Consider the following 25,593-nt stretch of genomic DNA (forward strand, 5'->3'; position numbering starts at 1 on the left):
TTCATAAAAGAATCAGTAAATTAATTAATGCACAAGTAATGACAGCAGCTGTTGATAGCTAGAATAACTCCCTCATGTTCAACTTGGTAAAGAGCTTTCATCCCTCAAACTTGTTAAAAGAGGGAAAAAAAGTGTGATAAAGTCAAAAGGAAAGAGAAGACTAATTTTAGTTGTATATCTAAAGTTCTTTAGCCTAAATACATTACACTATCAAAATAGATAAATGAGGACTTGGAAATAAGTGCAAAGATCCCAGAAGTCATCGGCGAAGCACACAGAGGCCACCCAATTATCTCTTGTTTCTCTGGTCCTAAACGGTTTCACTGAGTAAACTTGAACATCAGTCAACAGTGAAGTTGGGGGCAAGAAGTTCAATAGAGTCTTCCACTATAGGGATGGAAACCCAAGGATCCGCCTTCTAAGCCCTAGTAACTGCCTAGATCTAGAGTATTAGAGAATACCCTGTTGGACTACAGTATAGCATGGACATAGACAAGCAGGAAATCAGGCAGTGCTAGGGTCAGTTGAGAAAACTACAAATATTCACCATGGAGAGGGAAAGATTTGTCCATAAACCAACATGGTAGCTGTCTTAAAATGTATGAAGGGCTGACTTATGGAAAAAGGGGTTAGAATTCTCTTTTTTGCCCCTGGATGGCAGTTCTGGGACTAAGGAATGTAAATTATAAGATGGCAAAAGTCTGCTAGAAATGTGTGTGTGTGTGTGTGTGTGTGTGTGTGTAAGCTTATACAAAAGTTTCCTAACAGAATTGTTTATAAGTGGAATGGGCTGCTTTGATTCATGTTGGGTGGTTTGATGATCACTTGTCAGGAATGACTTAACTTTCATGAAGCATCTACTGTGTGCCAGGTATTATGTATTGAGCATTGTGAATACAAAGACAAAAATGAAATAGTTGCTTGTATTCTATCAGGGGGATATAGTATGCCCTGGACGACATAAACTTGTATTAAACAAGAGATTTTGTTGTTGTTGAGCTACGGGTTGGACCTGGAAGTTTCTGAGTTTTTCAGTCAATCAACAAGCATTTATTCAGTGTTTACTATGTACCAAGCCCTGAGGCCACCAAAAAAAGGGGGGAAAAATATAATACCTGCCCAAAAGGAACTTATATCCGAATGGGAAAGGAAACACTCAACAATTAATTATGTACACACACGCACACATATGTATATGTATACGCGCATACATATATATGTTTACATAGTGTAAATGAAAGGTTTTCTGGGTAGATGTGTTTGCATATCGTTGTTTGTATGTTCTTTTCCATTACACTGTGAGCTTCTTAAAGGACAGTGTGCTTAGAACATTGTAGGCACTTTATAAAAGCTTGTCAACTAATAAACACCAAGTGCCAAATCACACTGATGAATCATATTGAGTAAGAAATTCATTAAAACCCTTTTCAGACCAATCGCTGCCTAATAATACTTTCCCCATCCTTTAACTGTCAAGTTTATTTTCTAAATCCACATTAGACTATGTTGTTGTTTTTAGCTTTTTAAGATTAATCTTAATAGTTTTAGAGACAACTGGGTGTCAGTACTATAAAGTACTGGATCTGGAGTCAGGAAGACCTGAGCTCAAAGTCTGCCTCTGACCCACTGTGTATCCCTGGGCAAGTAATTTAAAATTTCAGCGCCCCCAGGTAACTCTCTCTGAGCTTAAGTTGCTGAGGTACTGTTAGAGGAAGTTTCCTCACCTAGAGTTCCCTATGCTAATGAAGTCATCAGTCTAATCCCTTGTCCATCTTTCTTTTCAGTCCATTGTTCTATCTCTCATGCTCTTTTCTGGATCCTGACTCCATCATGAAGTGTTAACTACTTCTATAGTGTAGGGAAGTTATCTGGAAATTTGATGAGCAAGCCATCTATACCTTGATCCAAGTGAAGGATAAAAGATGTTAAACAGTTTAGGGCCAAGCACAGATCCCTGGTACGCTCCCTGGAGACCCCTTGCCAAGTTGATTTCAAATTAGTAACAAACTCCTTTTTACATCCAACTATCTCATCAATTCCAAATCCATCTATTTTTTCCTATTCTATATCTTTCTACTTTTTCTAGTTAATAGCTTTCTACTTTTTCCACAAGAATAAGATGAGGTATACTACCAAATACTGTGCTAAAATAAAGAATTTTACCATAAATTAAACATAAAATTAACTTGATCTCCATTCAAGCAGTAATGGCTGCCTTCAGATATTTGTAATCATTTCCTGTAGTAGCCTCACAAGAATTAGATTTATAAAAAAACCTAAGAAAATTATGTTGCCTGGTTCTGTCATTTTATAGAGAAGGAACTAAAGACATTGTAACTCATCTGAGATCACACAAGTAGCAATGAGCCAGCCAGGTTTTGAACCCAGAACACTGTGGCTTCCACTCCTATGTTCTCTGTCGCAATGCTTCATTGGTGGTTGGGAGCTGGGTGAATGTTGCTGCCAGCATGTTTTCCACATTAATTTGCTCATTTTTAACAAAACTCCTTTGAAGTAATTTCATGTTTCTTGGGGCGAAACTTGTTTAATTGGTAGATTTGTTGGTCAATGTCCCTTTTCCCCTTCCTTTGACAGAGACTCCCTCCAGTAGTCTGGGAGATTTTCCAGGGCCACAGAGCCACAGCTCTGGTTTCCAATTCAACTCTTTATAGGGTTACAAATGTTAAGAGGGGGAAAAAAGGAAAACAAAATTTCTAAAAGGAGCAGTACAGCCCAAAGCAAGAAATATGATCGTTTCAACAGCCTCAGACAAACCACAGAAGAATGAAAGCCTTTGTCTGTAGAGGCTGTAACTGTGTTGGACTGAACAAGAGCCTCAAATTCAGGGACTGAACTTCCGTTCATATGTGGTTGGTGTTGACAACAAAGACTGGTATGAAAAGTGGAGGTTACCTGAAACCTGTGGTTCTTATATAATTCATGGGTCGTGTATAAACAATAACGTATGTGTTCACAACCTTCCATGGGGTAGAAAGAACTGTCAGATTCATTAGCTCTTTTGATCCTCCAAATAGGGAGGTAGGGAGAATACAGAATGCCATCACTCTAATTTTAGAAAGGAGGGGACTGACATACAAGGAGTGCCAGGAGATGCCATCTTCTAGGACACACAGTTAGGTGAGTCTGGGGTGGGAGGTACAGGGAAAGAACACTTACTATCTTTTGAGTTGGATGCAAGCTCAAGTCTGAAGTATGTGGATCCCTTCTCAGAATTGTGTTTTTAAAGACATTTTTAAAATAAGATACAAAAACAATAGAGGAAAGGAAAACAATCTTATGGAAACACAGATATCAAAATATTAGAAAAAAATCAAGGATGCTATATAAAGAATCCCCAATATAGATGATCTATAAGATCCCTTCTACCTCTAAGTCTGATAAGCATGCCAGGTGGCAGAGTTGGGACTCAAGCCCTGGATCTCCAAATCCAGAGGTATTCCTACTCTACCATGATGTCACTATGAGAGACAGATGGACAGTGTTCTTTGCTTTGTCCTATCTAGATACTAAGTCTAGAGTCAAGGGTTGCTGTTATTTTCCTTCAGTCATTTCAGTTGTGTCTGACTCCTGGTGACCCCATTTGGGGTTTCCTTGACAAAGATATTGGAGGGCTTTGCCATCTCCTTCTTCAACTCATTTTTATAGATGAGGAAACTGAGGTAAACAGGGTTAAGTGACTTGCCCAGGGTCAGACAGCTAGTAAATATCTGAGGGTAGATTTAATCTCAGGTCTTCTTGACTCCAGGCCCAGAACTCTATCCACTACATCACTATCAGTGAATGAAATCAAATCTTGGCCTGATTGCAAGTTTGAATAAAGAAGAAAGGGAAAGAAGGAAGGAAGGAAGGAAGGAAGGAAGGAAGGAAGGAAGGAAGGAAGGAAGGAAGGAAGGAAGGAAGGAAGGAAGGAAAGAAGGAAGGAAGGAAGGAAGGGAGGAAGGAAGGAAGGAAGGGAGGGAGGAAGGAAAAGAGAAAAGAAAGAAAAAGAGAGAGAAAAGAGGGAAGGAGGAATGAAGGAAGAGAGGATGAAAGAGAGAAGAGAAGGAAGGAGGAAAGAGGAAAGAAGGGAGAGCAGAAGAGAGAGAAAGGAAGGAAGCAAAAGAGAAAGAAAGGAAAAAGACAGAAGTATTTATCAAGTGTTAAATATATGGCAAAACGTTGGTGTGGGCACTGGAGATGCAAATACACAGTGAAACAGTCCTGGCCTCCCGAAGCTCATATTCTAATATTCTAAGGGAGGAGGCAACACTTGAGGGAGATTCCAGCTGCAAGTCAGCTGGAAATAAAGGTCCCCTGGTCCTTAGGGGTCAGAAGCCAAGCAGATGGCAGGCCTCTTCTCCAAAGTCATTTCAACTGATAGAATCGCATCAGTTCTCACAATGAACCATATGACAACATCCAGGCCTTTGGGGACAAGAGCTTCTCTCCCTGGGTCTTCAATATCTGCGGCTGCAGCCTCTTCAGGGGCAGGTCCAGGCTGTGCCTCCCTAGGGACCACTTCCTAGGATCCCAATGGAGGGCGCTGGCCTGGAAGCATTCCTACTTCTACTCTTGGGTTCAGAGTCCTGGAATGTCTCTGAGGGGAGTGGGAGTGGGAGTGGTCTAATCTGCCTGGCACACATGGCCAGCTCTCTCTATCAGGGGGCCCTACTGCTATAGCTCCTTCAGTGACAAAGTAATGAGACCTATTCCTGCAGGTGGCCTTCTGGCATACCCTCATCCCCACCATATGCGCACACAGAGTTAGCTTTGAACACTCTGGAGGGGGAAAGGCCAAAGCTGTTCTGCTTACTTGCTGCGTGACCTTGGCCAATCACTTAACTGCTCCGAGCTTCAGGCTAAAAACAAAACTGTAAAATGATATTATTTTTTTTTGCCTCCCTTTCAGAGTTGCCACAAGGATCAAATGAGGTGATAGAGATAAAAAGCGATTTCTAAACTGTAAAACCCTTTGCATATGTTCAAGATGCTGAAAATTATAGAATTTCAGACAAGCCAGCAGCAGACTGACAGGGCCTCAGAGATTGGAGGCCACTGAGGGCACCATGTTCCTGAACAAGAATCCCCTCTCCATTTTCCCTGACAAGTGGTCCTTACTAGTTACCCACTGATGGAGGACTGCCCAAGGTTGCCTGTTCTACTGTTGAATAATTCAAAAGGTTAGGAAGAGTCACCTGGAATCAGACTTAAATTTCCCACTTGGGAAATTCCATCCATTGTTCCTTGTTCTATAGGCCAATAAACATCTATCAGGCTCCTACTATGTGCTAAGTACTTTTCAAAGCATTGGAGATAAGAAAAGCAAAATCCCAGTTCTTGTCATCAAGGAGCTCATAGTCTAATGGGGGCGACAACAAACCCCCCACTATGTACAAACAAGTTATAAACTGGATTGACTGCAAAACTCATCCAAGAGAATATACAAGAATTAAGGGGAAAGGGGAAAGTCTCATCTCTCTTCCATATGATAGACTTAAAATGCTTGAAGACAGTCATCACGTCTCTCTGAATTTTTTTTTTCTCCAGGATAAACATCTTCAGTTCTCCAAACAATACCCTTATGACCTTCCCCATCCCATTAGCTCTTCTCTGATCATACTCCATCCTGTTTGGTGTCCCTCCTAAAATGTAGTAGCCAGAGGGCAAAACAGTATTTGGGACCTGATCCAACCCAGGGAGAGTACAGCAAGGCTGTTGGTTCCTCCGTCTCAGGCACTATGTCTCTCCTACTGCACCCCAAGATTACCTTCAATTTCTCAGTCACCATAATAGACTATTGACTTATACCAAGTTTGTAGTCCACTACCCAGGATCTTTTTCAGATGTACTGTTCTCTACTCATGCTTCCACTATTGTGTACTCATGAAGTTGGATTTTGACCCCAAGTATAAGGCTTTGCATTGATCACTCACGTATTTCATCACATCTTCAACCTTCTGAGTATTCTGCCCTGCTCATATCTTTCCATATCCTTTCTGTTATCTAATGTGTTACTTAACCCTCCAAACTATGTGTCTTATGGAAATTGACTAGAATGCCCATAATCAAGTCATTGATGGAAATATTAAATGGTACAGGGCAAAGGACAGGGACCCTCCACTGGAGACCTTCCCCCAAGTACATCGAGTGCCTTTTGGATATCCTCTGCATTTAGCATGATGCCTGGAACATAGTAAAGACTGAATACATGCTTATTAATTGACCAACTGAGTGACTGATGTAGACCCTTTGAGGCCACATTCCACCACATTTGAATCCACATAACTATATCATTTTTTAGCTCACATCAGTCCACCTTATCTACAAAGATAACAGAAGAGACTTTGTGTAGAGGTTGTTCGTTTTGTTTTGTTTTTTTATTTCAGTAAACTGTATAAGCCATATTTATCTGGTCAATTAGACTACTAATACCATCAAAAAAGGAAAGGAAGTTAGTTAGCAGGGCTAATTCTTAGCAGGGGTCTTGTTTACTTATTTGTAGCTGCTGTTTACCTTCCTAGATACTTATTAACTATCCCTTTAATATCTCCAAGAATTTTACCAGGAACCAAAGTAATGCTCACTTCACATTCTTTTCTTTTTGTGAAACAGGGAAAAATATTTTACTTCCTCTAGCTTGTGGTAACTCTCCTTTTCTACAGAATTTTTGTGATCTAGTCAATCTGATCTGTTTTCTACTCCCCAAACTCAGCACTCCATCTCTCCCCCTCTTTTGGCTTTGCACAGTCCGTCCTTCATGCTTATGTTATACTTTCTCCCTATCTCAACCTCTTAGAATACCTAGATTCCTTCAAAACTCAGCTCCTGTGTCAGCTCCTATGGGAAGTCTTCCCTTATCCTATAGCTGTTAGCACATTCTTCTTCCAACTCAAAATGTTATGCATGTAATCTGTTCACATGCTGTGATCCCCTAGGAAAAGATAAACTTCTCAAGGACAAGGACTGTTTTTATTTTGACTTTCTTTATCCCTACCACCTTGTCTTGCTTAATAAATATTTAGTGGAAGCATGTCTCCAAAGAAAAGTTTGGAAAATATCCCTTCATCTCACTCCTTTGTAGAGGCGGAGGGTTCAAGAGTTTGTAAATATTTTCAGATTTTTTTTTTTTGGTGTATCAATCTGTTTTGATGATTTCTCTTCTTCCTCTTTTTCATTGTTTCTTTTAAAAATACTGTAATTTACATAAGATAGATCTCTGGGAATGAGGTATGGATGTTGGGGGTGGAAGCTCAATTCCATGTGGACAGTCTCGGGCGGGTAAAGGTGGGAACTTCTAAATCTTAGAGTTCTCATGAGGCCCCCCAGAAAACAGCAGGGAATCGAGGAGTGAGACCGAGCAATCTCGTGTATTTCCGCCTCTTCCCATGAGAAACGTGATGGGAGGAGCATCCCCGCCCTCGAGACTGTCCCGGGTCTGGGCACACCTATTGTTATCTAACAGGCACGGTATTCAGGTGCAAACTGTGCGACCAGAGAGCTTAATTAGGATCAGGAAAGCCTGAAGGCTCTGTTAGCTCGGGAGGGGTCGTTACAGGACAGAAGGCTCCGTTTTTCCTCTCTTCGCTCTCCCCTCCCCCTCTCTCCCCACTTACACTTCTGCTTCCAATCTCTTATTATAAGATCTTTGCCTCCTTGGGAGATTCTTCGCTCCCTCCTAAGGAAGAATTCCCCCTGCACTTGTAACCAGGACCCTGAATAAAGCTTAACCCTTGTTCGACTCCGGAAAGTCTCTTCTCTCATATGTTTATCCGGTTTGGCCAACCGAAGACCTGGGACAGGTAAGGTAAGACTTGGGTAGCCCTCAGGCCTCTAGGCCTGGCATATGGAGATGGATAGAAGGACATATTTTGACTGTGTAAAAGCAAAAGATATCAATTTTTTAAAAGAAAGCTAATAAAATTCAAATAAAGAATTGAAAAGCATAACTGAAAAATGATTATGATATTTGTGCACTTAAATTAGTCAATTTAAATTTAAATGGCTAAGAAAGTTTAGGTGGTCATATTCCAATGTTCCAATATTAAGATTCTAATAATTTTTTTTGTGCTTTAGTTTTTATTTCATAATCATAAACTTAACTCTGTTGTCTAGCCAGACTTGTGGAATGAAAAAGGAAATGAAATCCAAAGAGAACTGCAGCAGGTGAGAGTACAAGGATTGCAGGGTACAAGAGCAGATGGAGTTTGGGGGTGCTCTCTCCAGCTACAGAGGAATGGCTTGATGGTTAAGATGGTTAAGACAAAAGGCAAAACAAAACAAAAAAACTCATTAGAGTTGTCCACAGTAGGCAATAGTGATCTTGCTGGTCTTGCCATCCAAAAAACAAAAGACTACGTAGCTTCCACAATGTCCATGCCGTCATCCTTCACTTGGTCAAAGAACACATGCCTTCCATCCAACCAATCAGTCTTCACAGTACAGATGAAAAACTGAGAACCATTTGTGTTGAATTCAGCATTTGCTATGGACAAAATGCCAGGACCAGTATGCTTCAGAATGAAGTCCTCATCAGCAAATTTCTCTCCATAAATGGATTTGTCACCAGTGCGGTTATGGTGTGGGAAGTCACAACCCTGCAACATGAACCCAGGAATGATTCCATGAAAGCAGGATCCTTTGTAACCAAATCCCTTCTCTCCAGTGCTCAGAGCACGGAAGTTTTCTGCTGCTTTTGGAGCCTTTTTGACAAAGAGCTCAAAAGTAATCTGGCCCAGGGGCTCATTATTGACAGTGGTGTCAAAGCACACTTTGGGGTTGGCCATGGCCACAGATGCCTGGGCTGGGTGCGATGGCAGAAGAAGAGGCAGAGGGGATTGGTATCCAGTGGACAGAACTAAGACAAGGACTCCTGGTGGTGTCTGAGAAGTCTAAAATATTATTTTTTTAAAAAAATTTATTTATTGACCAAAAACATTTATTTTTATTTTTAAATCAAATTATTTTGTTTTCAGTGTTCCACAATTATTTCCATATATCTTCAGTTTTTTCTCTTCCCTCACCCTCCTTTCCCCCCTCCCTCCCTGAGACAGCATACAGTTTTATATAAGTTCTACACATACATTCCTATTAAATACATTTTCACCTTAGTCATGTTGCATAGAAAAATTAAAATGAATGGAAGAAATCATAAAACAAAACACGATACAAAAGAAAATGGTCTGCTTCATTCTGCAATCAAATTACATAATTCTTTCTCTGGATTTGGAAGGCGTTTTGCCTCAAAAGTCCATCGGAAATTTTTTAGGTCCTTGCATTGCTTTGAAGTACTAAGTCTAGCAAAAAAAATTCCTCTCACACTGTGGTTGTTGTTGTGTACAAAGTTCTCCTGGTTCTGCTCTTTTCACTCAGCTTCAGTTCATATAAGCCTTTCCAGGTCTCTCTGAAGTCTTCCTGTTCATCATGTCTCATAGCACAATAGTATTCCATTACATTCATATACCACAACTTGTTCAGTCATTGCCCAATTGATGGGCATCCCCTTGATTTCCAGTGTTTGGCCACCACAAAGAGAGCTACTATAAATATTTTTGTGCATGTGGGACCCTTTCCCATTTTTATGATCTCATTGGAATACAGTCCTAGAAGCGCTGTTGCTGGTCAAAGAGTATGCATATTTCTGTAGTCCTTTGGTCATCGTTCCAAATTGCTGTCCAGAATGGTTGGATCAGCTCACAGTTCCACCAACAATGAATTAGTGTTCCAGCTCTCCCACATCTTCTCCAACATTTATCATCTTCTTGTTTTGCCATGTTAGCCAATCTGACAGGTATGATATGGTATCTCAGAGGTGTTCTGATTTGGATCTCTCTAAGCAATGGTGATGTAGAGCATTTTTTCATATGACTATAGATAGCTTTAATTTCTTGCTCTGAAAAGTCCCTGTTCATATCCTTTGACCATTTATCAACTGAGGAATGACTTGTATTCTTGTACATTTGACTCAGTTCTCTATATATTTTAGAAATGAGGCCTTCAACAGACACTAGTTGTAAAAATTCTTTCCCAATTTTCTGCTTTCCTCATAATCTTGGTTGCATTGGGTTTGTTTGTGCAAAAACTTTTCAATTTAATGTAATCAAAATTATCCATTTTGCACTTCATAATGTTTTCTATCTCTTATTTAGTCAAAAATTCTTCCCTTCTCCTTAAATCTGATAAATATCCTATTCCTTGCTCCACTAATTTGTTTATATTATCGGTCTTTATACCTAGATCATGTATCCATTTGGACATTGTTCTTGTGTATGATGTCAGGCATTGGTCTATGCCCAGTTTCCACCACACTGTTATGTAGTTTTCCCAGCAATTTTTGTCAAACAGTGAGTTCTTATCCCAGAAGCTGGGGTCCTTGGGTTTATCAAACAATAGATTGCTGTATTCATTGACTCCTGTGTCTTCAGTACCTACCCTATTCCACTGGTCTACCCCTCTGTTTCTTAGCCAGTACCAAGTGGATACAATTGAGATCTGGTAGGGCTAGCCCACTTTCCCTATCATTTCTTTTGATTAATTCCCTTGATATTCTGGACCATTTGTTCTTCCAGATGAATTTTGATATTATTTTTTCTCACTCTAGAAAATAATTATCTGATAGTTTGATTGGTATGGCACTGAATAAGTAAATTATTTTAGGTAGAATTGTCATTTTTTTTTTTTTTTGTATTGGCTCAGACTATCCATGAGCAACTGATGTTTTTCCACTTACTTAGCTCTGATTTTATTTGTGCAAAAAATGTTTTGTAATTGTGTTCATATAGTCCCTGGATTTGTTTTGGCAGGAAGACTCCCAAATATTTTATAGTGTCTACCTTAGCTTTAAATGGAATTTCTCTTTCTATCTCCTGCTGTTGTGATATATAGTAATATATAGAAATGCAGAAGATTTGTCTGGGTTTATTTTGTGACCTGCAACTTTGCCAAAGTTGTTTATTGTTTCAAGTAGTTTTTTGCTTGATTCTCTGGGATTTTCTAAGTATATCATTATATCATCTGCAAAGAGTCATAACTTAGTAATAACTTCTTTGACTATTCTAATTCCTTCAATTTCTTTTTCTTCTTTTATTACTACAGCTAACATTTCTCATACCATATTGAATAATAGTGGTGATAATGGACATCCTTGTGTCACCCCTGATCTTATTGGAAAGGCATCTAACTTATCCACATTGCATAATGTTTGCTGAAGATTTTAGGTCGATACTGCTTATTATTTTATGGGAAGTTCCATTTATTCCTATACTCTTCAGTGTTTTCAATAAGAATGGGTGTTGTCAAAAACATTTTCTGCATCTATTGAGATAATCATGTGGTTTCTGTTAGTTTTGTTGTTGATATGATCAATAATACTAATAGTTTTCCTAATATTGAACCAGCCCTACATTCCTGGTATAAATCCTACATGATCATAAGGTATTATTTTCGTGAGAAGTTGTTATATTCTTTTTGCTAAAATTTTTTTTTTAAAATTTTTGCATCTGTATTCATTAGAAAAACTGGTCTATAATTTTCTTTCTCCATTTTGGCTCTTCCCGGTTTAGGTATCAAAACAATATGTGTATAATAAAAATAATTTGGGAGGACTGCTTCTTCCCCAATTCCCTTAAATAATCTATATGCTATTGGAAATAACAGTTCTTTAAATGTTTGATAAAATTCACTTGTGAATCCATCTGGCCCTGGAGATTGTGTCCTAGGGAGTTCATTGATGGCTTGTTCAATATCTTTTTCTGAGATGGAGTTATTTAAATATTCAACTTCCTCTTCTGTTAATCTGGCAATTTATATTTTTTTAAAATAATCATCCATTTCATTTAGATTGTAAAATTTATGAGCATACAGTTGGGCAAATGTTTTCAAATTATTGTTTAATTTCCTCCTCATTGGAGGTGAGTCCACTCTTTCCATTTCTGATATTGGTAATTTGGTTTTCTTCTTTCTTTTTTTAAATCAAATTGACCAAAGGTTTATAAATTTTATTGATTTTTTTCATAAAATCAACTCTTAGTTTTATTTATTAGTTCAATAGTTTTCTTAATTTTGATTTTATTCATCTCTCCTTTGGTTTTCAGTATTTCTAATTTGGTATTTACATGAGGATCTTCAATTTGTTCTTTTTCTAGCTTTTTTAGCTGCATGCTCAATTCATTGATCTCCTCTTTCTCTATTTTATTCATGTAGGAATTCAAAGATGTAAAACTTCCCCTAAGAATTGCTTTTGTAGTATCCCATAAAATTTAATAGGTTGTCTCACTGTTGTCATTCTCTTGAATGAAGTTGTGATTGTTTATATGATTTGTTGTTTAACCCACTTCTTCTTTAGGATTAGATTATTTAGTTTCCAATTAATTTTTGGTCTATCATTCCATGGCCTTTGATTACATATAATTTTTATTGCATTATTATCTGAGAAAGATACCCTGACTATCTCTGCCTCTATGCACTGGTTTGTGAGTTTTTATGCCCTAGTACATGGTCAATTTTTGTATATGTGCCATGTACCACTGAGAAAAAGGTATATTCCTTTCTATCCCCAATAAGTTTTCTCCAGAGATCTATCATATCTACCTTATCCAGAGTTTTATTCACCTCCTTAACTTCTTTTTTGTTTATTTTGAGGTTAGATTTATCAGGTTCAGAGAGGAGGAGGTTGAGGTACCCCACTGGTAGGGTATTGCTGTCCATTTCTTCCTATAACTCCCTTAACTTCTCCTCTTAGAATTTGGATGCCATACCACTTGGAGCATATATGTTTAGTAATGAAATTGCTTCATGGTCTGTGGTGCCTTTGACAGGGATATTGTGTCCTTCCTTTTCTCTTTTGATTCTATCTGTTTCTTCTTTTGCTTTGTGTGAGATTAGGATTGCTGCCTCTGTTTTTTTTTTTTTTTTTGCATCAGATGAAGCACAATATATTCTGCTCCAAACTTTTGCCTTTACCCTGTGTGTATCCTCCCATTTCAAATGTGTTTCTTGTAAATGACATATTGTTAGATTATGGTTTTTAATCTATTCTGGTATCTGTCTCTGTTTTATGGGTGAGTTCATCCCATTCACATTCACAGTTATGATTACTATCTGTGTCTTTCCCTCCATCCTCTTTCCCCTCATTTATTCTTTTATTTCTGTCTTCTCCCTTTCCCTCCACAGTACAGTTTTAATTTTTGACCACTGCCTCCCTCAGTCTTCTCTTTCGTCTTTCAGCCCCCCTCCTTTTTACTCCATTTTATCCTTACTACTTCTTCTCTCCCTTGTAGCCTCCCCTCTCTTTTCTTTCTCCCTTCCCCTCCTGCTACCTGTAGAACTCGTTAGATTTCTATACTTAACTGAGCTTGTTTTTCCCTCCTTGAACCAAATCAGATTTCCCTCTACTGTAATATAATTTTGTGCCTCTTCCTGTGATGTAATTTGCCATTTTCTGCCTCCTTCTTTCACATCTCCTCTTACAATCCCTTTGCACCCTTAAATCACTTTTTTATCACCACATCATTTAGTTTATACCCACTTCCTCTATGTATATCCCTTTTATATATCATGACAACTATACGGTTCTCAAGATTAACAAGTGTCATCTTCCACTATAGGGAAGTAAACAGTATGCTCATATTGAAAAGCAAGTTTTTTCACCCCTGTTTACTTTTTCATGCCTTTCTTGAGACTTGTGTTTGAAGATCAAATTTTCTACTAAGCTCTGGTCTTTACATCAGGAAGATCTGGAAATCCCTTATTTCATTGAATGTGTATCTCCTTGCCTGAAATGTTATGCTCAACTTTGCTGGGTAATTGATCATTGTTTGTAGTCCTAGCTCCTTTGCCTTATGAAATATATTCCAATTCCTTTGATCTTTTAACATAGGAGCTACAAGGTCCTGAGGGATCCTGACTGTAACTCCTCAATATTTGAATGGTTTCTTTCTTGCCTCTTGTAGTATTTTCTCCCTCACTTGATAATTCTGGAATTTGGCAATGATATTCTCTGGTGTTTTTAGTTTGGGATCCCTTTCAAGAGGTGAAGAGTGGATTCTTTCGATGACTATTTCACCCTCTGGGTCTAGAACTTCTAGGCAGATTTCATTGATGATTTCCTGGAAGATATTGTCCAGGTTCTTTCTTCATCATGGCTTTCTGGTAGACCAATAATTCTTAGATTTTCTCTTCTGGATCTGTTTTCCAGATCAGTTGTTTTTCCAATTAGATATTTTACATTTTCTTCTATCTTTTCATTCTTTAGATTGTGTTTAACTGATTCTTTGTGTCTCACAGAGTCATTAGCTTCTACTTGCCCAATTCCAATTTTTATCAAATTGTTTTCTTCAGTTAATTTTTGCATCTCCTTTTTCATCTGTCCAACTGTTCCTTTTAAGGAGTCATTTTGTCCAGTTAATTTTTGTATTTTCTTCTCCATTTGTCCAATTTTCCCAATAAGATTTTATACTTCCTTTTTCATTTATCCAATTTTCCTTTTTAAGGAGCTGTTCTCTTCAGTGAATTCTTTTTTCATATTTTTAAAATCATTGACCAGTTTTTCTTCTATTTCTCTAATTTGGTTTTTAAAATCCTTCTTCAGCTCTTCCAGAGTGGTATTTATGCTTGTGACCAGTTCATAGTCCCTTCTAAAGTTTCAGATGGGATTTTCAATGCTGATGTCACTCTTTGGTATTCGTGTTTTGGTCCTTGTCCCCACAGAAAGATTCTATGATCTTTTTTGCTTTGTTTCTCACTCATGATAATCACCCTTTTCCTGGCATTTAAAATAGATCTCTGCTCTGTCCCACAGTACTTGTGCCTTGAACTTGAGGCTTTTTGTGTTGTAGCTTCTGGTTCTTTCAGCTAGAAGCTAAAGTGCTGCAACTTACCTGTTCATGAGCTGGCTGGTGTGAGAAAACAGAGGCCAAATGATGTTTTTCTGGGTTTTCCAGGATTTTCCCTGGAGCTAGCTGCATTAAGTGTAGGGGTGGAGTCATGTGGCTACAGGAGGTGTCCTCTGCTGAGTTAGAGCACAGGAAAGCTCAGTGGTTGGTGATCCTATCTGTGCTAGTGTCTTACTGATTCCCCTGGGGTGCTGAAGCACACTTGGGGTCCTGGTGTTGGCAGTTACAGGCTCCATCTCCCTAGGTCTCAGGATCTCCTCCCTGTTTGCTAAGGTGGGGCTGTCTGGGACAGCTCCAGTCCTGCACTGGTTCCCTTCAGCGACAGCAAGAAGGACCCTCCTTAATTATTTTCCTAGCCTCATTTTCATAAGAGACTGTTTGCCCCTTCAGCTGATCCCACTGTTCCAGGATTTTTGGGGGGAAATATCTTATGGGTTTTTCAAGGTCAACAAGGGGAGGAGGAGAGCATTTACCAATCACTCTGCCAACTTGGCTCCGCTGTGCATTGGGGCTCCTCCAGCCCCATGCAATGGATCCTTCCTGTCAACTTTTCAGTCTGTCCTGGGTTGTGAATCTGCCACAATTTGTCTCCTACTGGATTTTTCCCTTCCAAAATCTGGTCAGTTCCTCTTTTTAGAGGTATCTGAAGGAGTTTGTCTAAGAGCTTAGGTGAGTAGTTTCTCTCACTCCAACATCTTGGCTCCTCCCCCCTAAAATATTTATAAATAAATGTCTGTTGAATTGGATCGCATTGATTGGACTAGATATAACTGGATTGAAAAGCTCTTTGACCGTAGTTCAACAACTGCATCCTTTTTTTCCCTTAGTGTCCTGAGATGCAGTTACTTTGTCTTGGAGAACTGGACTCACTAAAGGCAGCTAGACTCTTTCTATCCTAGCTAGCAGTGCTTTATTAGTGATTTTGATTCTTTCCTTTCCATCCCAAAGATTGTTTTTTCGCAAGGGCAACTAAAGGAAGATGGACTGAGGCATGTTGACTTCTCTTCACTGTTTGCTAGTACATACCATGGTGCTACTCTTTCAGTCTTCCTTTTCACAGACTTCATCCCCAAATCTGTGCTGATACTCACCCCCTCAGAGTCTCGGAGCCCTGACGGTTGGGAAGCAGATGTTTCTTCTAGTTTTATACCTCATGACCTTCCTCATGAATATCACTTGCTGCCAATTAGTCAGCCAGACAATTTGTTTTTATAAAGGGGTACTTGCTAAGTTGGTATAGTAAAAACAATTGGTCCAAACATCCCAGGCGTGAAAGCCTGGGACACACTCTTTTACAAGAACATAGAGAGTACAGGACACACAAGAAGGCATAAGAGGCAAATGAGCATAGCTGTTTCTAGACCTCCTTTTTCTGGAGTGCTCAGGCTGTTCCCTTCAGACATGGCTGAGTATTTTGTTTTTGTTTTTCAGGGTTCTATGCAGAGCCTTAGACATGCATCTACTCTGTCCTTGCCTTCTAGTAGACATTTCAGCTGACCCAAGGACCCTGCTAAGACATCCATGCTAAAGTTCAGTTCTTCAAGATCTTTAAAGTTTATTAGGTCCTCCCTAACAGGGTGCAGAGAGGGAGGAGAATGAAGCAAAGACACTATTCTCCCCTAAGATGTTCCTTTTCAGATCTTAGAGGTTTGGCTGAAACCCTCTCTTCTCACTCAGGTATGCATTTCAACTAGTTATCTGGCAGGCCTCGTAGAGTATTGTCATGTTTCTCTACTCATTCAAAAAAATTTCCTTCTACACCCAGGGCAGTGTTCAGGCCTTGGTCATACCTAGTGAATAACTGAGTTGTGTTCTCACCTAGGAAAATCAACTCAGGGTGGCATCTTGCCAGTCACTCATTTTAAGCAGAGAAGGGTAATTATGTAGTCTAAACCCCACCTTCTAGTCTACTATCAAATTCTTATGTACTTCAATGACCCTCTGCCTTCTTTGATCCTTCTCTTTCCCTTGCAATCACCACTTTTGTTTGCTAAAAAAGAAAAAGGTGTTTCTTAGCATTCCTAACCAACACTGACACTTCTTAGAAAACTGTGCCAAATTTTTGTATTTATTCACATATACTTGCCCTTTCTTTCACCTTCTCTACATGCATTTTAAAAATTAAATTAATTGATGACAATAAAACACACTTCATCCTTTCTATGTGGATACTAGCATACACTTTTCTGAGCTGGAGAAGGAAATGACAAAGCACTCCACTATCTTTGCCAAGAAAACCCCAAAATAGGATCACAAGAAGTCAGACACAACGGAACAACAAAATACACTTTTTAAAAAAAATCTAAGCTAGTTTATCAGTTCTTTAGGTATCCACTATCTGCCTCTTTCGACTTTATTTTCTATGTCTTTTGATTGTTTTTCTCTATGTCTTCGGTTTTATTTTCTCACACATCTCATCTATACTGGGTTGAAGCCTTTGAAATTTGTTCTCCTCCAATTGGAGGTGCAAAAAAAATTTGTTCTCCTGGCATCTGGATTGCTCCATGGTGGTTAGCCTCTATGGTAATCTAGCTTAGTTGATATATATGCAGTTCTCTTTCTATTCTTTTATTTTGAGCTTGAACAGCTTTTGATTAAATTGTCAAGACCCCAAGCAGAAACATGCTTATCAAGCCTTGTTAGCTACCCTTCATCCCAGACTAGATCAGTCTATGAAAGTTAAAAATGTGTATTCAACATAAGGCAATAAAGTGGTATGGTCAGTGTGAAAAGAATACTATAACCAGTGGAAAACTTTATAGAAGAACATAAGGAAAAGATTAAAAAGGAAGAGAAAATGATTCAATCACACGGCAAGATTGAAGTAAGCAACCATAGTGTTCCATTGGCATATGCAAAAAGTCAGGAGATAGTGAGGATTCCCTCCAGCATCTAGAGTGGCAAACTTATGGTAAGATATGGTTAGGAGTTGTATAGGACAAGCAAACATGGATGGAGTGTGATCTGCCTTGTTGTGTGGCATATAGAAGTTGATGAGGCACAGATACATATGAGTTTGGGTATCTTGTCTTAGATGATGATGATCTTAATGATGATGATAACAATAATGAGTGAAGTTCTTCAATGCCCTGAAACTTTGGGTTCAATGCTCCAAAATTATTCTCTCACAAGAAGGATGAGTATTCCAGAAAAATTTGGGAAGAATGGTTTAATTTGACAAGTGCATCAAGGGTAGACAGGGAAGTGAAAGGAAATCAAAGCATTCACATAGCTATCTGAAATGATTAATTGTCTTCCCAGGCTAGTTAGGGCAATCCTTTGATGCCTATAACTGTGGTTTGATGTTGTAGGCTGAGATCTAATCTCTGGTTGATGGATGGAGTATGTAGCAATCATTGAGCAAGTGAAGTAGAACAGATGTAAAAGGTAGAAAGAGAAAAGGGAAGTAAAAGATTACTTGGTGGGACTTTGATGAAGTAGAAAGAATATCAGATTCAAAGTCATTAGAATCTTGCCTCTGTTAGTACCTGCTGACATTGGGTATAGTCATGGTGCTTTTCTGGCCTGAATTTCCTTTTCTTCATAATGAATGGATTGTAGTATATGATCTCTAAAGTTCCTTCCTGCCTTCAACATCTATGAGCCTATGACAGAGCCTAGAAGACTGGTTGGCTGCTTGAGAAGAGTGAAGGTGTCACCCATAAAATGTGCTGTTTCAGAAGTCCCCAAATTAAAGGTCTTGTGCCCAAACTTTTATGACCATGGGAAGGGTGACTAATAGGGCTAGCAGAAGTTGTACTTGGCTGGTGTTTTGAGCCCTTACACTGTTAACAACTTGAGTTTCCAGTGCCCTTCCACAGTGCAAAATCAGCATTTAGGGACTTTACTGGCTAGTTAAGTTAAGAGAGAACCTCTATTCCAAACTCCTCATTTTTGAGATAAGGAAACTGAGTCTCTGATAAGTGACATCCCCAAGCCTGCACACTGCTAATGATAGAACTGGGACTCAGAATGATGAAATTTCAGAGTGAGAAGGGACCTCAATGGCCATCCAGTCCAATCTGTACTCCCTTAATCTGAGTCCCCTCTGTGACATCTCTGACAAGTAGTCACTAAGTCTTTTCTTGTTATCTGGTGAGGGATAATCTATTATCTTCACTTTGGGATGGCTCTGGTTGATAGAAAGTTGGCTTTTTTTAATTTATATCAACCTTAAATCTGTCTCTTTGCCAACTGGACCCACCACGCAGAAGTCTACTTTCTAATGCCAAAAAGAAAAAGTCTAATTTCCTCTCATGTGTATGTGATAGATCTTCAAATATCTGAATACAACTGTCGTATCCTCCTAAATCTTTTCTTCTCCAAGGTGAGCAATCTCAGTTCCTTCAACTAATACTCATATGACCTAATTTCAAGGTATTTCACTATCCCGATAGAATGGATGCTATCCAGTTTATTAAGATCCTTCTAAAACTCTGGCACTCAGGACTGAACACAAAACTTCACATGTGATCTGACCATCACCTTCCTAGTCCTGGACAATCTGTCTCTAATGTAGCCTAATTTCACATGACTTTTTCTGGTTGTACATTACACTATTGTGTCATGTAGGAGACAGCAGGTGGCTCAGCAGGTACAGTGTTGGGTCAGGAGAAAGAAAGACCTGAGTTCAAATCCAGCTTCAGACATTTACTAGCTATGTGACTCTGGGCAAAGTCACTTAACCCTGTTTGCCTCTTTCCTCATCTGTAAAATGAGCTAGAGAAGGAAATGGCAAACCACCCCAGTATCTTTGCCAATAAAACCCCATGGACACTATGGTTCACAGGGTTTTGAATAGTTGGACCTGACAGAATGCCTGAACAAGAAAAAGAACTAATATATACTGACCTTATCATGTACTGAAATCCTTAAATTATTTTAGGATAGGGGTCTATGTAGTCATGCCTCCCCCATCTTATGCTTGAAAAGTTTATTTGTGGAATTCAAATGTAAGCTTTTGCATTTATTATTTAATGTATTTCATTTGATTAGTTTTGTTTTACCCTGTCTAAATATTTTTGGAATCAGAAGCTGGTATTTTTTTTTAATTTTCAAGTAAAGATCCCCATTCTTTCCTCCCAACCTCTCCTTCCTTCATTGAGAAAGGGAAAAAAAGTGTTATAAACCTGTATAGTCAAGAAAAACAAATTCCCAATTGGCCACGTCAAGAAAAATATCTCAATCTGCACCCTGAGTCCAATCAGCTCTCTATCAGAAAGTGGGCAACCTGTTTCATTACGAGACCCCCTAGAATTGTGGGTGGTCATTTTATTGATCAAAGTTCCTAAGTTTTTCCAAATTATTTGTCTTTATAATATTATTGTTATTCTAGAAATTGTCCTGGTTGCACTCACCTCACCTTGCATCAATTCATACAAATCTTCCCAGGTTTTTCTGAGACTCTCCTATCTCCTTTATCATTTCTTATAGCACAATAGTATTCCATCATATTAATATGCCATAACTTGTTATGCCATTCTCCAGTTGATGGGCATTCCCTTAGTTTTTAGTTCTTTGCTCTCATAAAAAGAGCTGCTATAAATATATTTGTACCTATTTTATGGATTCTTTTTTTCTTTGATCTTTTTGGGATATGGAACTAGTCGTGGTATCACTAGGTCAAAAGATATATGCAGTACCTCTGCCAAGAAAACAACGAATGGGGTCATGAAGACCTGGACTGACTGAAAGGACTAAACAATATACTTATATGTAGATATAAATCACCCCACGTGGGATGAGGATGGGAATAGTTTTCTTTGATGCCTTTCTCATCCCAGCCATGGCTAGCACACAGATGGCCTTTAACAAATGCCTGCTAATTGATGGACAATACAAAGTGATTACAAAAGGAAGGGTACTGTCCCTCCCAGAACGCTTGCCCCTCAGTTCTGTCTCCTCTGCCTTGGCCACCATTGCCATCTTTGTCTCAGTCTGCAAACACTGCTGGCTTGTGTTCAGGATAAGCCATACTCTCAGCGCTTACTCAACCTGTAGTGTGGTCTCTGGGGAAGCTACAATGTGAAGAGCATTATTTAGCTCCAATTAGACTTTTCTACATTCCTTAATATGTTTCCATATTAGGCAACTGTCATTTGGCTGAAGTTTTTCTTGAAGGATATGAATGAGAGAAAGTGTGGAGACAGGACAAGCTGAGTCTAATCTCACCTCTTGTATGTACTGGCTGTGTGACCCTGGGCAAGTCACTGAAACTCCCAGTGCTCTAGACATCCCTGACTTGTGTGGTTAGAGAGTTTCCTCACCTGGGAATTCCTTCTATCAGTGAAATTACAGGTCTAGACCTTGTTCATTCTATATTACCAGGACCACTAACTATGGTAAGGTCACCCTAGGTCACTATGGTAGATTTGTCTCTGAAGGGGCAGATATGGAAAGGGCCCCGGTTTACAGAAATTCTACCATTGCCTTTGCCATTACAAAATAGTATGAATGGTTCATGAAGAACAAAACTCTCTAACAATGGGTCCTGTGGGAGGAGAAGGCCTTCACTGTTGTGTGGCCCCCAGAGCTGTCCTGAGTCCTGAAGTGGCCAATAATAGGACCCAAGGAAATACAAGCACCCAGCTAACCACAGGGGCTGGGGAAAAATAAGATGAGAACAGGCAGATGCTGTCTTAACAGAATAAAAGGACATGATTAGGAATGAATGCTTCTAGCACTCATCTGAAGTAAAGTGGAGGCAGGAGTAAGGACCATCAGTTTGTCTCTTTCTTTCTATTGTTTCTCCCATCTGACTGAGAGCCTGAAATTGAAAAAAAATAAAAAAATAAAAAAAAATCTTATATCATCTACTTGTCTCTTTGACCTTAACCACTCCTGATCTCATTTGGAGGTTTTGGTTCAAGGTTGGTCCTTGTAAATGCTGCTGCTGTCCTTTTCCTACCCAATGTTTAGGCTAGATCCCAGCCCCTCACCTCCCACCCCCACACATCTTGCTCTTTTCTCTTCAAGAGATTATCCAAAAAACTCCTGCTATATGGGAAGCTAGATGGCACAGTAGATGGAGAGCCATGTCTGGAATCAGGAATACCTGAGTTCAAATCCTGATCTGGACACTTATTAGCTGTGTGATCCTGGGCAAATTACTTCACCCTGTCTGTCTCAGTTTCTTCATCTGTAAAATGAGTTGAAAAAGGAAAATGGCAAACCACTCCACTCTCTTTGCCAAGAAAATCTGAAATGAGGTCACAAAGAGTTGGACATGACTAAAATGATATAACAACAACATAGGGAAAAAACTCCTCACTCTCCAGAGCTAAAAGCTACTTACCTTCCTCTCTCTTAATCTAGGAAGAAATATAATTCCCAGGGTATCTGCAGCCAAATCAAGCCTGCCATAGGGCTATAATAATAATAATAATAATAATAATAATAATAATAATAATAAACAGTAATAACCTGCTTCTATAGCATTTTACGATTTACAAAATGCTCCCATCATAGCAGGTCAGTAAGGTAGGCACGGCACTTTTTTATCCCCACTTTACAGAGGAAGACAATGGGTCAGTTACACAGCAGGTTACAAGCAGAGATGTGAAGAGCCCACAAAAGCCTGCTGGGAGCGCCTCCAGCCTAATTCTGAACATTCTTCCCCTATCTGGGGCAGTCGCTTTGAAGAAAGTGCTTTAACATCTCCAGGTTAAGTGCAAGTCTGTGACACTTGCCAGGACAAAGTTATTTCTTACTGAATGAGTGTCAAACCCTCGTGACTCACTAATGTGAGTTAGCTCCTGCTGCACCCACCCACCCAATGCTACTCCATTTTTTTCTGAACTGAACCATTTCCCTCAGAAACGCTTGTTTCCTTTGGTGCAGACACCTCGATTTCCAGCTGCAATCAATCCACATTTATCAAGCATCCACTCTGTGCCAGGCACTGTGCTAAACCCTAGAGATACAAAAACAGGCAAAAAGCAGTCTCTACCCTCGAGGACCTTCCAATCAAATAGGATAGACAGCAGACAAATACATATTTGCAAAGTGAGCCATATAGGGAATAAATAGGATGAAGGCACTGGAATTAAGAGGAGTTAGAGAAGACTTCCTGGAGAAAAAGGAATTTTAATTGGGACTTTGATGAAGCTGGGAGGTCAGTCAGTCCTTGGAGTACATAAGGAACAGCATTCCAAGAATGGGAGACAGCTGGAGAAAATGCCCAGAGCCGAGAGGTGGAGGAGATGGGGTTGCTAGGATCAGACCTGCATTTTAGGAAAATCCCTTTGATGGTTGAATGGAGGAGGGGTTAGAGTGGAGTGAGACTTGAGTTAGGAAGACGCCCCCCCACTCAGCAGCTATGAGGGGATAAGGTCCTGCACAAGGGTGGGGGCAGTGTCAGAGGAGAGATGTTAATTGCAACCTCACAAATATCTTCATTGTTAGGAAGTTAGAAAGCCTGGTGATTTAAATATGTATCTTTCATCTTTCCAGTGTCATAGCTTTTCTGTCTTTCCATACTGATTCCCCATTACTCCCTCTCACATGCTCTGCATTCCGGTGAACCTGGGTTTTTTGCTGTTCCCCGAACACATCTTATCTACCACCTTGAATGTCAGCTGTCTTCCATGCCTGGAATGCCTTCTGTTCTCATCTCTACCCCTTAGAATATCTAGACTTCTTCAACATTCAAGTTCCTGATGTTCCCCAATGTTAGTGGTCTACTCCCTTACCCTGGGGCCATACTAACATTTCTTGAAGGCTGCTCAGACTCCTTTTGCTCATTTCTCCAAATAAAGTCTGGTTCTGACATTGACCTCTCTTTTTATTTCTATTTGATTTGATTTGGAAAGATTTGGGGACCTTCAAGTTGTATGTAACCAGGGATCTCAACATGCACCTACAGCAAGCAGACCCAAGTGTTGATAACTTTGTGAAAGTACAGCAAGAGAAGGAGGGGGAAAGGCAGAAAAGTGGCTCACATCCCAGCAGTGGCACTTTCTGTAGCACTTTAAAGCTCATAAACCATTGTTCTCATTGAAACCAAGTAGGTGGGAGGAGGGTGAGAAAGCACCGAAAAGGGAAAGGACGTGACAAAGGTACTGATGAGTAGGGCTGAGATTTAAACCCGGGAGGAATCCATCAAAAATCAACCAGCATTTGTTAAATGCTTGCTATATAGTAGACACCGGAGATACAAAGAAAAAAATGAAAACAGTCCCTGTCCTCAAGCTGACATTCTAACAGGTACATGCAAGATAAATACAGAGGAGACTGAAGTTAGAGTTGAGAGGGACCTTAGGTCACCCGTTCATTCTACAGATGAGGAAACTGTCCCTCTGGCTAAGGAGGGCAAAGAACTAGTTTAAGGCAACTCAGGTAGCAAGCAGCAGAGGTGAAATGTGAACTCAAGCCCCCAAATTCAGGGCTCACTCCGTTGGACCTCAGCTACCTCAGGGCAAGATGATTTGGAACGAGATCTATACAATGTTTTCAGGAAAATGGACACAAAATCAAAAGGATTCCCCCTGCTGTTTCTTTCTGCCTTCTTTTGAAAACATTGGACTTTTGTAAAACTGCTGTGATATTTCCAACATTTTTCAGAGGTAATGGTCCAAGCTGAAATGATTCACAGTCACCTTCCTGCTTCAGCAACATCTAGTGTGAGAAATCTGGAGTTTTTCCTTTACCTCTATAAATATAAACAAAGGAAAACTACCCGCTCAGTAAAAGGAGAAAAGGAGAAAAGGCAAGGTCAGGGTAGAAATCTGGGATTCCTAACAGGTCTTCTTTTAAAAAGAGGAAGGAAAGAGGGAAGGAGGGAGAGAGGGAGGAAAGAAGAAGGAAGGAAGGAAGGAAGGAAGGAAGGAAGGAAGGAAGGAAGGAAGGAAGGAAGGAAGGAAGGAAGGAAGGAAAGGAAAGGAAAGAAAGAAGGGAAGAAAGGAAGGAAAGAAGGAAGGAAGGAAAGGAAAAAAGGAAGGAAGAAAGGGAAGGAAGGACAAATGGAGGGAAACATTCTTTTCTTTTGCAGGCACAGAGCAGTCCATGGCAAGTTGTGCATTATGCTGAAGGTAGGGTTTCTTTCTTGGATATTCTATTATTTTTTTCTTGCAGCGCTCAAAAAACTGTGAATATATAAAGACAGTCCGAGGCTACAACTGGGATTTCACCTCCTCACTTTGGCAAAGACCTGAGAGCACAAGTGAAAAAACAGTTTTGGAGGAGGAAGAGGAAAGGGGAGGAAGGGGAGGGAAGGGGAGAATTTGGGAGAGTGAGATGTTGACGGTGTCATTGATAACAGATTATATAAATTGTACGTCTTCAGGGCTGGCAGGCTACTTTTAAGTCATTTAGCCTAATTCACTCATGTTACAGATGAGGAAACCAAGGTCAGAAACAGGAACTTGTCCAGGGACCTGCAGCTAAATAACAAGGAAGAGAAGAGAAGAGAAGGGAATAAACGATTATTAAGAACCTACTGTGTGCCAGGCACCGTGCTAACTGAGCACTTGATAAATATTTCAGCCTAATGATAGTTTTGAGACAGAGCAAACTGCAGATTCTCAGTCCCAGGCCTCTTTTCATGGTAATCCCACTGATTAAACTCCTTCCCTCCAAAACAAGGGTCCTTAAACACAGACAATGTTTTACTCATCTGAAAAACTTGCTCAACCAAAACTGCCTTTAAAAAAATATCCTCCTAGAAGCAGCGACCTGAGCACACAAAGAATCGTGTCGATGAGACACA

At 39.6% G+C, this 25,593-nt stretch overlaps 2 protein-coding genes across 14 annotated transcripts in view; one reads left to right on the top strand and one right to left on the bottom strand.

Moving 5' to 3' along the window:
- The window catches only part of FGGY (FGGY carbohydrate kinase domain containing), a 537,121-nt gene that overhangs the window by 496,976 nt on the left and 14,552 nt on the right, over window positions 1-25,593 (top strand). For 2 of the 13 annotated variants that reach the window (XM_072649650.1, XM_072649651.1), the window contains exon 15: window positions 24,877-24,916. The exons of the other annotated variants lie outside the window; for them this stretch is intronic. In XM_072649650.1, the coding sequence (XP_072505751.1) occupies window positions 24,877-24,916 (40 nt within the window). The remainder of the gene's footprint in view (window positions 1-24,876; window positions 24,917-25,593) is intronic. 13 annotated transcript variants of the gene reach the window in all.
- On the bottom strand, window positions 8,352-8,972 carry LOC140530230 (peptidyl-prolyl cis-trans isomerase A-like). Its single transcript, XM_072649643.1, has one exon. The coding sequence runs from the start codon at window positions 8,781-8,783 to the stop codon at window positions 8,352-8,354; it is 432 nt and encodes a 143-aa protein (XP_072505744.1). The 5' UTR covers window positions 8,784-8,972.

Source organism: Notamacropus eugenii, chromosome 2 (genome assembly GCF_028372415.1).
Source record: "Notamacropus eugenii isolate mMacEug1 chromosome 2, mMacEug1.pri_v2, whole genome shotgun sequence".
In the NCBI taxonomy this organism is placed as follows: Eukaryota; Metazoa; Chordata; class Mammalia; order Diprotodontia; family Macropodidae; genus Notamacropus; species Notamacropus eugenii.

Coding starts and splice junctions, on each gene's coding strand:
- LOC140530230 (XM_072649643.1), bottom strand. CDS start 8,783: ATGGCCAACCCCAAAGTGTGCTTTGACACCACTGTCAATAATGAGCCC.